The sequence below is a fragment of the Cyrtonyx montezumae genome, unplaced genomic scaffold (assembly GCF_038088225.1).
Source record: "Cyrtonyx montezumae isolate F1298 unplaced genomic scaffold, pur_monq_1.0 scaffold_14, whole genome shotgun sequence".
NCBI classification, from domain to species: domain Eukaryota; kingdom Metazoa; phylum Chordata; class Aves; order Galliformes; family Odontophoridae; genus Cyrtonyx; species Cyrtonyx montezumae.
The window spans coordinates 4925723-4942522 of NW_027071870.1; the positions used below are offsets into that span (position 1 = coordinate 4925723).

Here is a 16800-nt window from a genome sequence, read left to right on the forward strand (position 1 = left end):
ACCATTGTGATCATTTAAATCAGTAATTTAAATCACAAAGGACTGCCTGTATCAACTGCCCAAGGAGCATCAGCAGTGGGGTGAGAGGGCAACTCATCCACTGCATTATACAGCCCATGGATTTTGTTATCAGGGTGTGATACTGCCAGCTCTGGGCTGAGATTACAATACATATTTGTTTATCATATGTCTTATCTTGCAAAATATTGCATAAATCCTGTTTTGAAAAACACCTTGTAGTCAAGAAAGATGTGCTCTGTGTGTTCAGTGGGTTTACTTTTCTATTTACATGCAAAATAAATGTATGTTGTTTTTTTTCTTAAAATGCAAGTTGATGATCATACCAGATACTTTTCCTGAAAAGGTAGAAAAACAAATAATTGTGCCCCATCTATAAAATTCTTCATAGACTACATTTGTTTTTCAGAAGTACTTTCATAGTACTGATTTATTACTTGTCTCCCTGAGCCATAATGTCATAAGAGTTCTTAGGGAGGTGTCAAAAGTATTCTGTGTGATACAGTAGTGTTCAGAATCTCTGTCCTGTTCCATCTTCTAGACAGTACAGCAATGCAGGTATTTTTTCCTTGGAAGATTTGGGCTTGTTTTGGAAGCATCTCAGTATACCACACGTGTTCAACAGCATCTCTTAAAATGTAGACTGACCGAAATATGGAAAAACATTCTGTTCAATGGTATGTGATTAATTTTTTTTCTTTGGCAAGGATGGCCATCATGTGGCATATTCTCAGAACCTAGCATAGATCAGATTATGACACCATTTCACTTGCAGATACAAAAGAAGATTGGAGGAAGGAAACCTTCAGTTAATCCTCATTGTGTTCTAGTCTCAGGCAGGACTCTGACTTGATCCATCACTCTCTTCCTCTATGCATCAGTAGTCTTGTTATTTGTCAGCTGTTCTCTGTCAGCCATGTCATCTTGAGGGGGTCTAGCTCTGTCAAAGAAGCCACACTGTAGAAAACAATCAACAGAAACAAAGGTGTCATGATAAGACAACCACAGGAGGTCTCAGCTGTAGTTTCATACTACACTCACTTGATCTGAAAGGTGGGGGACAGTCTATGATGGCCTGATAGACTGTGAAGTGGTTTTGTTTCTATTCAAATCATTGTCTATGGAAAAAATCAGCTTTAGGACCAAGGCATCGAGTTCCAAAGTATAGCTTTAAAAATTCAAATGATATGAAAGCTATCTTTGCAGATGATGCGAGGGTTTCTTTGAATGCTGATACTAACTAACTCCAATGAGAAAACTGCCAATTTCTGTTCAGTAAAACATTCTTTCAGAAAAGATTAGGATGACAAAATAATAAGAATGGAATATGTGTTGGGAAATGTATATGGGACAGTGCTGTGACCAAGACTAAAGATCAGTAAAGATGCCATTTCTGTCAACTAACTTTAAATGCCTAAAAGTTTATCTTTTTGGTTGAAGCTTGTTAACATAGGCCTCACAAAAGGTCAAAGCAAAGTACTACCCAGAGATAACTCCTCTCATCCTCCCATGGTTTAGAGATTTGTTGTTGCTGTTAAACCAATGAACTACAAAGGGAATCAGGACAGTTAGAATTGGCTGAACACCTGACCCACAACCTTTAGGCAGCTAAAAACAGAAGAGCAATATCCTATCATGCAGTTATTCTTTAGAGAGGAACTGTAAGGATGGCAAAAAGCCACACTAATTCCCTGTAATGTAGCAGATTCCAATAACTTGCCTTAAAACATGCAAAGGGAGTGTAACAACCAACACACTAATATAAAATGAAATCTAAAAATTAATCAAAACTGGGAGTGTTGTTACATGCTAACAAAAACTGGAAATTCCTGAAGTGTTCGGAGAAAACAAAGTTAGAGTCACTTCTTTCTGAACCTAAACATCCTGAAAAAGAGGCTCATAGGTCTTGGGAAACAGAGCCAAACTCTGTAGTATGCCCATTTATAACCACACTGTAATAATAAGGGAGGACTTTGAAAATAAGTTCCCTACATAAAGGTCAGTGACACTAGCATGTCAGAAATGCCAAAACAAAGAAGACACATGTCTATTGTTGCTTTCCCTCCAAACTTCCAACCTCTTTTTTTTCCCTCATCTGTGAGTATCTTCCAGTATTTTTTAAGGCAACAGTAACAGTAATAATGCAACATACCTTCCATAAAGCGAGGGTCAACATCGCTAGTACCAGCAGTCCTAGCAGTATTGCTAGTATTATAACCCATAAAGGGATGACAAAGGAAACATTTGGAGTGGACCAAATGACCGATGTTCTGATCTGAAATGAAAAGAACACATGAAGTGAATAAAAAATAAGGAAAGCAAATTTGACAGTAGAATACAGAGGTTATAAGCATTCACTTCAATAGCATTTTTCAGATTAGAAACACACATCGCTTGGAATTTTCCCATAGTGGCTTCATTTACTGCAAGTTTTTTTCCCTTGTTCACGATGATTACTAGAAATGGGATTTGCACATACACAAATGTACTTGCCATCTCCGATGTAAGAATCATTTTTCCTTAGTACAGTGTAGGAGAAAAAAACCCTTTCTTAGCAGTTCAAGCAGCAAAGTTCTATTCACGTTTATACTGGTATAGCCTACACCAGTATAACTTACATAGAAAAATATTCAGAAACAATGGTTGACAGCAGCCCAAACTCTCTATTCAAACCACAACAGATACCAGCTTTTACAGTTTCTGCTGACAGATCAGAATACATTTTCTCTGATTTGTGTTTCAGCCAAGCAGTCCAAAAATGAAAACCAAGCAAAAGGCACTGCCCTCGTGATACAGCCTAATGCCCAGTATGATGTTACACCCCTTAAAAGAAGACAAGACTCCATTACCTACAAAGGGGGTAAGAGTAAAACACACTGTCCCATTGTCTGAGGCTCTAGACAGCAGCAGATGTGAATAACACAACTTATGGAAGGTTTTAGTTGAGTCAGCAAACTTCTCTCTTTAGAGCTTCATCTTGACAAAGAGCAATAACACCCCTTCTGTATTTCTCCTTCTGGGTCATCCATATAAGTAACCTTCTCCTTGCTCTCCCCTCTGTACGTTGTACCAAATGTATTCTCTCAAACTCTGCTAGGAAGGCTCCTCATCAATCTCATTTAATATTTACTCTCTCCCTGCTGCTCTTAAGTGGAAAGGAATGAATCTGAGCTTTCCTTATCTCCTTCAGCCACAGTTATGCCCCTTCAGGTTTGTCTTTTTTTGTCTGTGTGTGTCAAACTGTCTTCTTAATTGCTAGGCTAGGAAGTTATTTCTCTCTGGGGCTTTCAGCTGAACCTCTCTCATTTACTTTCAAACAGAGTCAGCATGTGGCAGATGGAAGTTATTTTGTTCTTCGTGACAAGATGACAAGTTTACTTTGCAAACTGAACACGAACTCTCAAATTATCTTCCTCTTTAATACTGGAGGTACAGATAGAAAATCTGATCTTCTTAATAAGTTTCTTGACCATTGTCCACTCCCTGATCTGCTCTCACTGCAAATTCTACTTGTTTTTTGTCTATTAACTCATGGGCTGATACACCTGAAATTTAGCAGAACTCCAACTGCCAGATTCATGGAACAGCACGCTAAGTCTGAAGACTGAACTCTGTAGTCCAGTTCATAATCAATTCTATTTCTGTGTCTCTAATTTCTCTCCTCAAAGATGGCAAATTCAGCTTTTCCACAGCTCTCTCACTCTTCCTCACTCTTCTAGCAGATCTTTCTCCCAGTTACCATCACACTTGACTGGAAGATGCCTCAGAACAGTGTTTTCCACATACTTCATCTATGCTGCTAACTATGCCCTCTTTGACACAGTGCTTGCAAAAAAGGCAGTCTGTTAAGGACTCCTGACACATTTATTTTTTATAGCATCCCTCACTGTTTTGGGACACAGTTGAAATTAAGAACAAAATTTCTGTGTGGGATAATAATTATCTTCTACCAAAGCTTACACTGAGGGTGACACTGGAATTCCTGAGAGACTTCCCAGGCCTCACAGTGATGGCACTTCAACACTGACCAGTAGCCTGACATGTTTGCTGCGCTGGTCATACAGTCATACAATCCTAACAAATACATTCACATAATACACTTCTATTAGAGCAGCTGTGAATACTGTGAATACTCTACAAGACTTAATTTTTAGTCAAGACAAAAAGAAAGTATATGCAAAGAATAAATATTGGTTCTCCAATTAAGGCAAGAGAAATTCATTTCAAGGCCAACAAAGACTATGAAAAGCCATCCCTGGGTACCAGCAGATATCTTGTGTGAGTCATCATGTCACTGTAAGGATACCACTGCCATCACTTTGGGAAGTTTCTTAAGCACTGCAGAACTCTGTGGGCTCTCTGTATCACAACGTTCAGCAATAGCAGTACTTATTTCATACAGACAAAGTAGTTCTGAATGGCTTTCCTTGTGTCTCAGAGTGGTACTGTATCTGGTGTTAAAATGCAAGGGCAGAGAAAATGAGAAAAAGGTCAGTGGAACTGTCTGCAGAGATTCCTTTCAGAGAAAACCTTGTCAAGGAAAAAGATGAATTCAAGTAAAAGGCTCATCTGGCCAGGGACATCAGAAGGATGTGGGCTGCATGAAGCCTGCAGCAAGCAGCGAGCTCAGCTGTCCAACGAAGAAAGCATCTCCTTTCTGCTGCTCTGAGGCAAATCTTAAAGACCTGACTGCATATAACACAAGGGCAATGGATTTCATTAGGCTTTGGCTAAAGATGATGGCAGTGTATGGAACTACAGATAACCATGTAGCTGCTCTGTGTCTCCTCTTAGGCACTATTTCCCTTGTCTTAAGTTCCTGAGAGCCAGCGAATGGTTGTGCAAAGTGCTTGAGATTTATTTGGAGAGCAGAGGACTACATGCAGTGTCAGACTCATCCTTGTGTGTGCAGGATTATTGCACTGGACCTCCTCCTTTTACACCTGCACAAATACTTGAGGGGCTGCAGACACAGCTCCTGGTCAACAGCTTGACACCACAAGTGCTGAACACCCACAGGACTGAAGCAGGAGCGAAGGAAAAGCAAAGGAAGAAGCAGAAACAAAGCATCCCATCAGCTCTGCCTGCCCCAGTTCTCCATCTCCACAGAAGACAAACCCTCCTCAACCAGATGCTGTCCACAGTGCTCTTCCATATGATTTTGATTTAAGATCAGTCTGCATTGTTCGGCTTGGATTTCTGTTCTTCTCCATGTGGTAGGTTTACTGCTGCAGGACCAGAGCCAGGGAATGTTTTGGGGAGGATTTATCTGTTTTCATCTAAGGTGGCCAACATGAAGAAGTGGAATTCTTGCACGTGCTGCATGTTGGCACTGCCCTTCAGATGCATTTTAGCTTCTTGCTAAGTTCAGAGCTACAAGATTTCCTTATGCTGCCCTTTTTAAAATAAAAACAAATCATTTTTTTAAGTTCATGTGCCACATTTAAGCACATTCTAACTAATAAAATAAATATATATACATATCTTTTTGCTATTGGTTTTCATACAGTTTGAACTTTGCTCCTGATTTAGGTGTTATTCAACATAGCTCCAGAATCGTCTCTGTCTCCAGTGGACAGCAGAGAGGGAATGTGTGGTGCCCATCAGGTGGGAGCTGGGTTCTACTGGTGGGAACACCCAGCACCAGTGCAGTGCCTGCCAGTGAGCCCTGCACAAAGCTTTTTACCCTACTGTCCTTTAAAAGAAGCACTTCACAAGCCTTACTTTATCTGTATTTTTATCTGCGACTTTAAGAAACAGTAACTAAATTAATTACCCTAATACCAGGATTTTTACTCCAGATGTTGGCCTTTCTCTAATCTTCAGTCAGTTTGCTTAGAGACTGAGCAACAGTAACTCTTCAGTATTCCTACATGCTCCCATCCAAATTTTGCAGAATTATGTTCCTGCATGCTCTGAAAAAATGCTCAGAACAGAGTGTAAAATCTCTTTGGAGTTTGGAGTCCTAATTACTACAGACATCGATGTTTACTCTTTACAAACATTTGTACACATATATTTTGTAGGGCACAAAAGCATGTTTAAAATAAAAGTACTCGTAAGTGTAGAATAATTAAAAAAGAGTTATAAGGCTGAGCCTGAAACCAGTTCTGTGCACAGCAGGACACTGGTCAAACAATTTATAAAAATGGCTTCCCCTCTGAAGATCCTATCAAACACCTGAGAAAAAACACAGTATCTTAATCTAACTCTGTACTTTGTATAAAGAAAAATATTATTTCACCTTCCACTATATATTAATCAAGTATTATAGTCTTATTACCATGATAATATCTCTAAGAAAAAATTACATTTTATCTTGAGGGATACATCAGCTAGCAAGGAAATCCAACAGGTTATACAATAAATAATTGTAATTCCAAGCCTATCAAAATGAACAGAAATACTTCTATTGACTCTACTGAATTCTGATTTAAGCTCCACTAAGTTTCAAGCTATTTTCTATTCAATGCCAATTTTATGCTAAATTTTTAGTATAAAACATGATGATGAAAATGAAGACCTCAAGGCTACAAATACATAAGCGCATATCACTATTGGTGTTCATGCAAATATTTATTACATTAAAATTAAAGGCACACTCTCATCCTCTGTAACTGGAACCCAGTACCCTATGAGTTAAATGAAGAAGTGCTCTGTTCTTACACAATATATTATCTTAACTACATAAACCGTACAGTGCTAGCTGGTTCTTAAGTACATACTGTTGACAATTGATTTTAAGCTATTAAAATCTTTATTCCATTTCCTGCCTTGCATTGTCTGAAAATAAAAACAACCCATGAACTTCCAAAGAAATCTTTGGAAGCTTTTAAAACACAGCCACTGACCTTTTCCAGAAGAAGCAAAAATATCAAGCATTGCCCAACTTCTTGCAAGTGGAACATCAAAAGAGCTTGCGCATATAACACGTCAAGCTGTAGAGCTGGCAAAAATCCACTGCCATGTCCAGATATGAAACAACATAAAAGCACTATCATTTTTCAACATTTTACAGTTGCCATTACAGGCATTTTGCTGTAAATCATCTCCATCAAATAACAAGCATTATTCTGCTGGAGTAAGAGAAGAAAATGCTTTATCTGATCACTGGTAGATCATCTGACACTTGCTGAGAACAGCAGGCTATCACCTGGGGTACAGCACTTCAGTCCAGATGAAGGCACCACTACCAAGAGAGTTCTGCACAACATATGTTTGTGGTATGGAACACATGGTGCAAGAGAAAAAAAAAGAGCCTGAATATATCTGTCAGCTTGGCGCCTTTGAACCTTTCTGGGTGAATACTGCATTAAGCATGCAGTCTCTCTGATGAAATCACAGCTCTCCTGGTGTGAGAGCATGAAGTTCTGTCGCTGGGCCTATACAACAATGATTTTATTTTGTGTCTTCCCACTGCAAACATCAACCAGCCATTGAATCTAAACCCTATGGCTTGTATCCACTATCAGATATTCAGTGTAAACTTTAAAGTGTATTAGGTTGGTTTTAATGACGAGGAGATATCCTGTTTCTTTCTACTACACTTCAACAGACCAATACGATGTATATATATCAGGATTTAACCTGTAGAAGTTTGGACTGAGATCACCACGTAAAGAACTGTGAACAGTAAATCTTTATAAAAATGAGAACAATAAGCCTTCACATTTCACATGACTCATGCTAGAATCAAATTTTGCACTTGTATTTTACAGTAATGAAAAAAGAGTACATTTTATCCATGATATTAGACACCTGAAGAATAAACTCCTTTAAAGTTGCTCCCCATTTTCAGTGCACTGGCAATGGGAAACAAACTGAATGCATACTCCCAGGATTCATTTTTCATATAACAACCCAGAGCCATACTAATCTCTCTCTGCAAAGAAGGCAGAGAGTACTTTGATATTCAACTAAAACACCTGTAGGGATTACCAGGTACTTTCATACCCCGTCCCTGATGCTCTGTGAGGTAGCAAAACCTAGGGTGGCAAGCAGATCCTTCTGAAAATAAGGGTCTCAAGGACGTTTAATATAGCTAAATGTTGCCAGAGATAACCCATAAGCTTGTGTAAGGGAGCTGCTGACTGGAAGAAGAATATCTCTGACCATGGGAGAAACAACATTTTGGATTTTTCACAAAGAAATTCCTCCAGAATTGCTCTACTCCAGATGAGGTAATTAGATACTCGCTTCCACAGTTTTGTTGTTTTCTTCTGGGTGAAAAATCCATCCAGATTGCAATAACACAGTCCACACATGACTGCAGCAGGCAATTATTTTAAAATTGAATCAGTATCACATACCAGCAACTTCCACAGAAAGCAATAAACACGTTTCCTTTAGGTATTATTTAAAGAATTTACACTAGAAACACAGGAAAGACTGATCTCAATACTTTTACCTATAAAAACTTTCACAGCTGAGATCAGAATGACCAAATACATGTGCTTCACACAAAGGTATCATTTTCAGTCACTTACTGCTATGCTTCCCTCTGGGAGCTTCACTGGTTGTACCTTATAGGGCATGTTCTTGACTTTGAAGGACACATTGGAAGATAGAGTATAGGGATCATTTTTCCTCTGAAATTAAATAAATAGAAGAAATGATTAAAAACCATATCTGTACTTTTAAACATGAGAAATAAGCAGAGAATATAGAGAACTGATTTCCTAAGGCAAAGACGTTTTTTTTTGGTAAAGGATTCAGGTTCCTGGGACCTGTGTGCATCCATTAATTTCAGGATATAGCTGAAATACAGTGCATCTATAAAGGGTTAGATGTGCAGAATGGCACATGCATTTGTTTCTCATATTTCTCCTTGCAATAGGAGACTGGTGAGCTTGAAGCAGGGGAGATTTATGGGGTGTCTATGTTTTAAAACACTGCCTGTGCTCAGGAAGCCCAACTAGAACCAGAAGTACCTTGAGAAGATTTCCAGGCCCACATTGCGACCAGGCTGGTAGGGCTCTTTGTTGGCATCAAAGGAATGGCCGTGCACTCCCATCACAGAGCAACAATAGGGACCAACATCTCTGCACTTTATGTAGAGTGGGATTGATTTCCTATTGCAGTAGAGTTCAAAAAAACCAGAACAACTCGCCTTGCTATTTTACTACACCATGCAACTGCAACATCAATGCGTAGTTGTTACAGCTTAACAGGCTGCCTAATAAAATGTTTACATAGCTCTCATTAAGCACTTCTATGAACCCAAAGAGGTTCAGACTAAACAAATCGTAGCTGTCTGTTCTTTGTATTTCATTTAAATTTGCCTGTATTTATTAGATATTGGATTGGATATTAGAGTAGACTAGGCTAGGCTAGAGTAGATTAGACCAGGCAGCATCTTCCCTGGTTTAGAATGACTAAAAGTTATATAAAAGTTGTTAAACAGCTCATGCAGAGACTTTTAATTAGTCTTGTCACCATCTGGAAGCCAGGAGGGCACTGACACCTTCCACCCAACTGCCTGCCTCACTGTGCAGTTCTGCCCTTGACGATGACCTCCTACCCAGTGCAAGAGTCTCAAAACAGTAGCTGTGAAAATTCCCACTGTTAGGAACTCGTATAAACCCTGACACACGAAGACTGGTGTGCAAGAATCTTAATGATTGCAACGTTTACTTTAAAGGATACAAATATTTTCCACACACATATTTTGTATCCTTCTGATCTCTTGGCACCATCAGTATCTAACTGGAATTGGTTTTGAAGGCTAGGTATACTACCTATCAAGTAAATCTTTCAGAACTCATTGGAGTCTCTCAGTTTCACTGAATGCCATTTTGTTAAAGAGGTGAGATCTTGCACTCTGATTACCTGCCTCCTTTCTTGTTTTTATCCCAAGGATGGATGCCTGGTAGGTTACCATGCTCTTCTGGAAGCCAAGAAACCTTTTTCTCATTCCATCTCTGCAGCTGATTGTTCTGAGTGACACTACATGCAACTCAATCTTCCCTATCTCATGTGAAGTTGGATACTCCTGTATAAGTGCTTCAATTTGCCATGAAGATAATTAAATAAGGCCTTGGAGTTATGATTATCATTCTCTTTGCATTAGACTCCTTGAAGTAACAAAAGTTAATCTTACATACAAGAGTATTTTGGAAGCACTTATTCATTTTTGCTACCTGTCTCAATCCTGTCTGAAATACCAGAATTAAACACAGTACTCCAATACTAATTTATGGAAAGACAGAGCCTTGTAAGTAAAGCAATCCCTTGTTTTGGCAGCAGCTTCTTACAGAGTACATTGAGTAATGAATGAACTGGGATGAATTTTAAATTATCCCAGCAACCTGAGCCAAGAGTAAATTCTACCTTATCCATTTTGCAAAGTTCAGTTGCCTCTTGTGCTCGTCATAATCTCTCTGCACTTATGAAATTTCCCCCATCTTCAAGGCACTCTAATGTGGAAGTACTGAAAGCCATTTCTCATCTTCTCAAGTCAGATTTGTTATTTAATAACTATTGAAACCTGCAGTACTTCCCATTTTTATAATATTTCCTGTGATTTTTTTTCTGCATGCTGCACTGTGCTTTATTGCTTTATAAATCATTAAATTCATTCTAACCATCACACTTACTAGTTTTTTTTACTGGCTGTATTCATATCCAATGTATTTGGAATGACCCTGTCATTTCCTAAATCACCTTCTGCAAAACTCTTTCTTTCTCCTACCAAAAATTTTGGAACATTTATAAGCTCTGTTCCACTGACAAGGCTTAGCTCCTACATAATTATCCAGAATCTTTTCCTCCTTCCTAAGTGTTGTTTTCCTCTGAAATTTCCTGTTGCATAAAATGATATAAAACCTTTCAGTCTAAGAAAGGTTTCCCCCTATTCAGCTGTTTTATGGAACAAAGACTGAGGTAAAAAGACTCCATGACAGTATGGGCAACTCTTTCCTTCCTTCACTGATTGAGAACCATTTCTTTGTAGACATGACATGAAATAACCAACATCTGGGAGATGGCTTGGGTGAAGCTGGATGGTCATGCCCAAACTCAGTCTTCCCAGAATTGCTGATGCTGGAAGATGCATCTGGAGAACATCTAGTCCAAGAACATGCACAGTGTTGGGTCAATGAACAGAATACTGAGGGCCATGTTAGTTGGGTTTTGAATATCTCCAAGAATGAAAGCTCCACAAAGTAAGAGCAACCTGTTCCAGTCTTGGACCTGTTGTTTTATTTCTCTTTTCCATGTTCCACTGAGCAGGAGGTCCATTTTCCTCAGTCTTACTTTTCTTCTGATATATTTCTGGGAGCTGCATTGTTGCCCTTTAAATCCCTTGCTGGGCTCAGTTCCTGTGGGGTTTTTTTTGGGATTCCCAACCCGGCCTCTACCCCAGGTCAACTGAATCTGCTTCCACTTCTCACATTAATTCCTTTTTACTTTTGAGTTTTAGCAGGAACTCCTTGTTCACCTATGCAGAGCTCCTGCTACCTTTGCTTGACTTTTTGCATGTTAGGATGGACTGATTGTGAGCTTGAAGGAGGTAATGCTTGAGAATCAACTCACTCTCCTGGAGCAGTCTTTATTTCCAGGATCATCCCCCATGCAGTTCTTCCACGCAGATCCCTGAAAAGCTGAAGCCTGTTCTCCCGAGCTCCAGGGCTGTAGTTCTGGTACTTGTCTTGCTCTTTCTGTTTCGTTTTTAGACAACAAACCTTCTCTTCAAGTATGTGAGTGTTTACTAGTGACATTAAGCCAGCATGTTTATTCTCTTCTGGAATTCATTTGCCTATACATTAATTTTGTTCTTTCAAAATGTTGAGAGCAGCTGAACGTATATTATCAGAACATTCAAACTCCTCTCTGGGCTTATACTAGGAATAAGCAATAGGAAGAAAACTGCCTTAAGAGACGACATAGGAGCAGTCAAATCAGTTCCTTAATACAGACAGCATCTAATGGAAGAAACTACATTTTCTATCATTAGTGTTTGAAATAAAAAATAAACGGACATGATATTAGACTTAGAAAATAAACAATTATTATAAACTTTCATGGTGCTTAACATCTATGAGACGGTCTTCAGAAAAATAATGTTTTCTTTACCACATTCCTTATTTTCCATTTTCAGACTCGAGGTATTATTTAACTTATATAAGAGATTCCAAGCATTGGACTCTTTCATGAAACCTCAGCATGTTTCTGTTGCTGTACAATAATTTGCATTCGCCAATTCAGAACTCCCACTGCCTGAAAAAAGCCTCATGTTTTCAGTTCTAAGCAATTCATATTAAGCAGGATTCAGGCTATGATTTATGTGATTTATAAAAATAATCAGTAGTGGAGAGAGGGCAGGAAATATTAGAGTATTAAAGAAGCATGTATTAGGCAGACAGACTGATTGGCTAAGGTACAGTGAAGGCATTAACTCTTGAAATATCCTATAAAGACAGAACCCATAGAAAAACAAATCATTTCACCTACTATACATGGCTTATTTCATTTTCTGCTTATATCAGCAATAAGAACATCAGAGGCAGAGGAGGATACTTCCTGTGAATTAGTGCTTGGCTGGGGTTAACTACTGCGGGTTGCGCCCACTTCCACCTAGTGTTCTCAACCCGTCATAAGGCTCTGGGAAATGTTGCACATCTCCACTGCTTTATAAAAATGGGGAATATAAAAGAGTATTTTCCTGTATTTGCAGAATTCCATGCTTGCGGCAAAGAGTTTTAAAACAATGACTGTGGTCAGCATCAATTGGGAATAGGATTTTACTTGTATCAACGCCTTGGAGACAGGCAGCTGTCTCAGTCATGCTTATAATCTTCAAGTCATTGTGAGAAACAGCACTTCTTTATGCATATAAATTAGCATATGATTTTAGCATATATATTTTAAACAGCGTATATTTAAATATTCAGTGTTTACTGGAAGGAACAGGACTTACGGTTTGCAATTCAGCTGAGGGCTTCATTATGGCTCAGAGAAAAGGAAAGAAGGAGTTTAGTCTAAGAGCATGTCAGTGCCTAATGACCAACAGGAGGGGGCCCAGCCCTGCCTACATCAGCCTTCTGAAGTTCTCTTGGTGGCCAAACAACTGAGCCTGCCCCTGTGCACATCGCTGAAACAGCTGTTTGTCCAGACCCTGGCTAGGTGGTGGAAGCCGGCCATTCCCTGTGCTGCCTGGGTGGCAGATCCCTGCTGCTGTATTTGCTAATGCTTCCCTCTTTCCACATGCTCCTGTTTTGCAAATAGTTTCAACTGAAGCCCTTGTTTTCTTTAGTAGTTGTGAGACGCAAGGAACAGCCAGAAATACTGGAAAGCATTCACAATAAATATTCAGCGCAGTATTTCCCTAGGTACTATTGAGATGAACAGAAATAAAGTGGGGAGTGCTAGAAATGCTTGGAGAAATTGGAAGAAAGTTCTCCAGGTTGTGGTGGAATGCTGGCAGTTTCTGCAGGAAGCTCAGGTAAAGACCTGAGGTTTCCTGAAAATGTCTTTAAGGCACACTAAGGCTTCTTAGTCAGAGGGCAGCCTGACATGCAGGGGGTATTTCCAGCCCAAGGGGAGCCAGACTGAGAGCAGGAGTAGAACTTGAAGCAGCATGAAGAAATCTGACAGCTGACTGCCTTTCTCCAAGTTGGAAGAGTTTTAACTACCAGAGAGACTTTCTAGAATGACCTTGCTCCACTGCCATTCATCTTCTCTGAAATACAGTTTTCTGGTTAGATGCAGCCTAGTGAAGCTGCCCTACCTGAGGAGCAGGAGCTGTCTCTATAGCAAGTTGCATTTTGCAGTGGAATTTTCCCCCCAGAGCCGCTATCTCCTGCAGACAGAGTTCAGTGCCATTGAAATAATATTGGCCCTCTTGATTAATACTTGTTTCCCTCCATGTCCACCACAGTCTGGCATGTTTTAGAGAGGAGACGGTAAGCAATATGGTGTTACCTTTTAAATGTATGCTTAGGGAATTCATTAGTTTGCTTTCTTTGACCTGTACCTCCAAAAACCTGAACAACTGCCAATAAGGAGTAGCTTACATAAATGCTGAGAGTAGAGGTCATGCAACTATTTGTTCTGTAGCAACTAAAAAAAAATGGATCTCTCACTGTGCACGTGGTGAAAAAATGCTATTTGTACTAAGACAGCAAGCCCATGCCTTTGAACAAAGATAAAATGCCTTTGAAAATCAACACCTTCTCATCTCTACCTTTAATCCTTTACATTTAACATACTATCTCTCTTAAATGACACACTATATCATTTAGATGGAGAATTTTAATTTATAACAGAGGCAGCTACTTCATAAGATTTCAGATAACTTTAAAATGATTTTAATGGTTATCAGTTTAAGATGTCTATTTTTCCATAAACTTAACCTAACATATACTCCAGCACACCTAGCAAGATCCTTATGTTCTGCTCTTGTTCACATTTTGACATTATTTTGAATTAGAATGAATGAAAACAAAACCAGCCTGCACCCAAAAGAACATGCAGCTGGCTCAGCCCAGTGCCAAAGTCTCTGTTTCTGGCTTTCACTCCAAATAAACAACCAAATCCAGCATAATATGGTATTTTTGGCCACACACCGTTTTCTTTTTTTCTTATTTTGTTTTCTCAAATAACAACAATTGTTTGACATAAAGGCAGATTTCTCTGACAACTTCCTCCTATTGTTATTACTGCATGTGTCCTAAAGGGCAGCGCATCAGATTTATGGCTTTTAGTCCTCAGTCTGAATTAAACTAATCTACTTAAACTTCTATAAATGGCCACGGTCTGTCTATGGCAACTAGGGACAGATCACATCCATCCCCCTGCAAACACCACATATGCTACACCCAGGACAGTGGGTGAGGCCCCACTACAATGTCATCTGCATCTGTATAGTTACATCAACTCATTGACTGAAAGACACTGACTAACTAGCATAGAGGATTTCTGCCACACTACGAAAAGCTTCTGAGTTCACCAGTAGTAAAATAAGGAGATTCTCAACAAAATTTCTCATCAAGGAAGTGTGTGTAATTAGAGCACGTACTCTAAAAGCGATGATAGCACCAGGTGCTGAGCAAAGCAAATGAAAGTAATGGTAGGAATTCTAGCTGAAGGCCCCAAATACCAAGTTTTTGCCAAGGCTCCTTCTCATTTCCTACGCCCTTCCAGACCACTGCATTCCCTTTTGTGTCCTTGTACAGGTTTATAGGAAGAGGGAGACCCTCTTCCTATAAAGATGGGATGTGGGACTTCTTGAGCTAAGGGAGGGATTGAATTCATATTTTCCAATCATGAATTCTGCAAGAATGCTGGCTCTAAATCTTGCCAATGAATTCTGAATAAACAATGTCCTCCTTAAGTCTTTCAGGTAATGCTGTAAGTATATCACTTTGTGACTGATTTTTGCATTCTGCATTCTGCGTAGAGATAGGGTAGAAATAGTGTTGCTTAATCCCGATTTGGGTGCATACCCTCCTGAGAAAGGAGAGCCTTCAGGTAGCACCCTGATGGTTAGTGCAGGTCAGTTTGTCTTTCTGAGGTGCCCACTGCCTCTGTATGCTCAGCACGGAGCCCAAGTTTGGGATTCCAGTCTGAGACCAGGCACTTATGATGTGGGTGTTGCTGCAGCCATTGCCTTTACTATTTGAAGCACATACTTCCGTATTTAGGCCTCTAGAAAGATATTGAAGCAGTGCATGTTCAGGAACACTGAAAAGAGAAGTGTTTCACAGAGAAGCCAAAGCATGGTTTGGTATTCTAAGGGAGCACCAGCTTACACAGTGGCTGCTATCCTTCTGTTGCTTTTGAGCTTTCTCAGATTATAACCAGATTCATTCTCTCTGATAGCAATTAAAGTTTGTACAGTCAGAAGTGCCAAACTCAAGTGTGTGTAAAAGCCAAGAGAGAACAATACAACTAATAACAGCAAAAAGAAAATAAATCTGAAGCATCTTGGGAAACTCGCTCACCCTCCGTGGTTTTTTTTTCCACATTACTGCTCCCCTAAGAGCCCCAGAAGATTGTTATCACTTGTGAGGATCTTTCAATACAGGCTGAAATAGGAGCTAAGGATGAGCTGAGGTCCACTGCCTGTAAGGCTGTAAATGTCCAAAGTGCTTGGAGCCTGGAAGGGTGTCTCTAAATCAGACATATGGGGCAGATGCAGCACTTAGAAATACATTTTTAGAACTCCTGAGCATTACATTAAGAAGTACCCATCAGAGTTCAAAGAACACCAGACAGGATCCCCTTGGATCTCCTTCTCATGAGTCAGGAATGCCACAATTAGACAAATGGGGATATCACAGTGCCCTAACAGCACACAACATAACGTAGCCATGTAAGGTTGTTTCTCTTTTGCATGAATCAGGCCACTATTTGCTAGATCAGCAAGTCTGAATCCAAAAGTCAGCGTTAGTGGAGGGTTCACATTTACAGCCAGGCTTTGAAGTTAATCCAAAAAACGTCTGTGATCCTTCTTGGCCTTTGTACAATGTCTGTCTCTATCTTTGTTGGCTGCTTGAGAAATTTGGGCTGCTTTATTTACTCAAACACGTCTACTCGTAGCGCGTCATTTAGCCGCTATTTGTTACGGGAGTTTGAGCTTTAGGGTGAGAGATTACGACTGTCAAGAGGCAAAGGGGTCAGCTGTTGCCAAATAACCTAAGTGGAACAGGAAGGAGTCACTCACTACAGGATGGATCTTTTGTGGTAACAAAACATACAGGCTCATCCACAGAGCTTCAATGAGAAACACAAATTATTTCATCCACGCATTAATCAATCACTTCAAGTTCTTACCAGGTTTGC

The 16800-nt window shown here is 39.6% G+C and overlaps 1 protein-coding gene across 1 annotated transcript in view; it reads right to left on the reverse strand.

Moving 5' to 3' along the window:
- Nucleotides 1-310: 310 nt before the first annotated feature.
- ITGA8 (integrin subunit alpha 8) overlaps nt 311-16800 on the reverse strand; it is a 95704-nt gene continuing 79214 nt past the window's right edge. Inside the window, exons 28-30 of the mRNA XM_065731311.1 lie at nt 8505-8606; nt 2171-2293; nt 311-975 (exon numbers count right to left, since the gene is read on the reverse strand). Coding sequence (XP_065587383.1) covers nt 889-975; nt 2171-2293; nt 8505-8606 — 312 coding nt within the window. The 3' untranslated portion in view covers nt 311-888. The remainder of the gene's footprint in view (nt 976-2170; nt 2294-8504; nt 8607-16800) is intronic.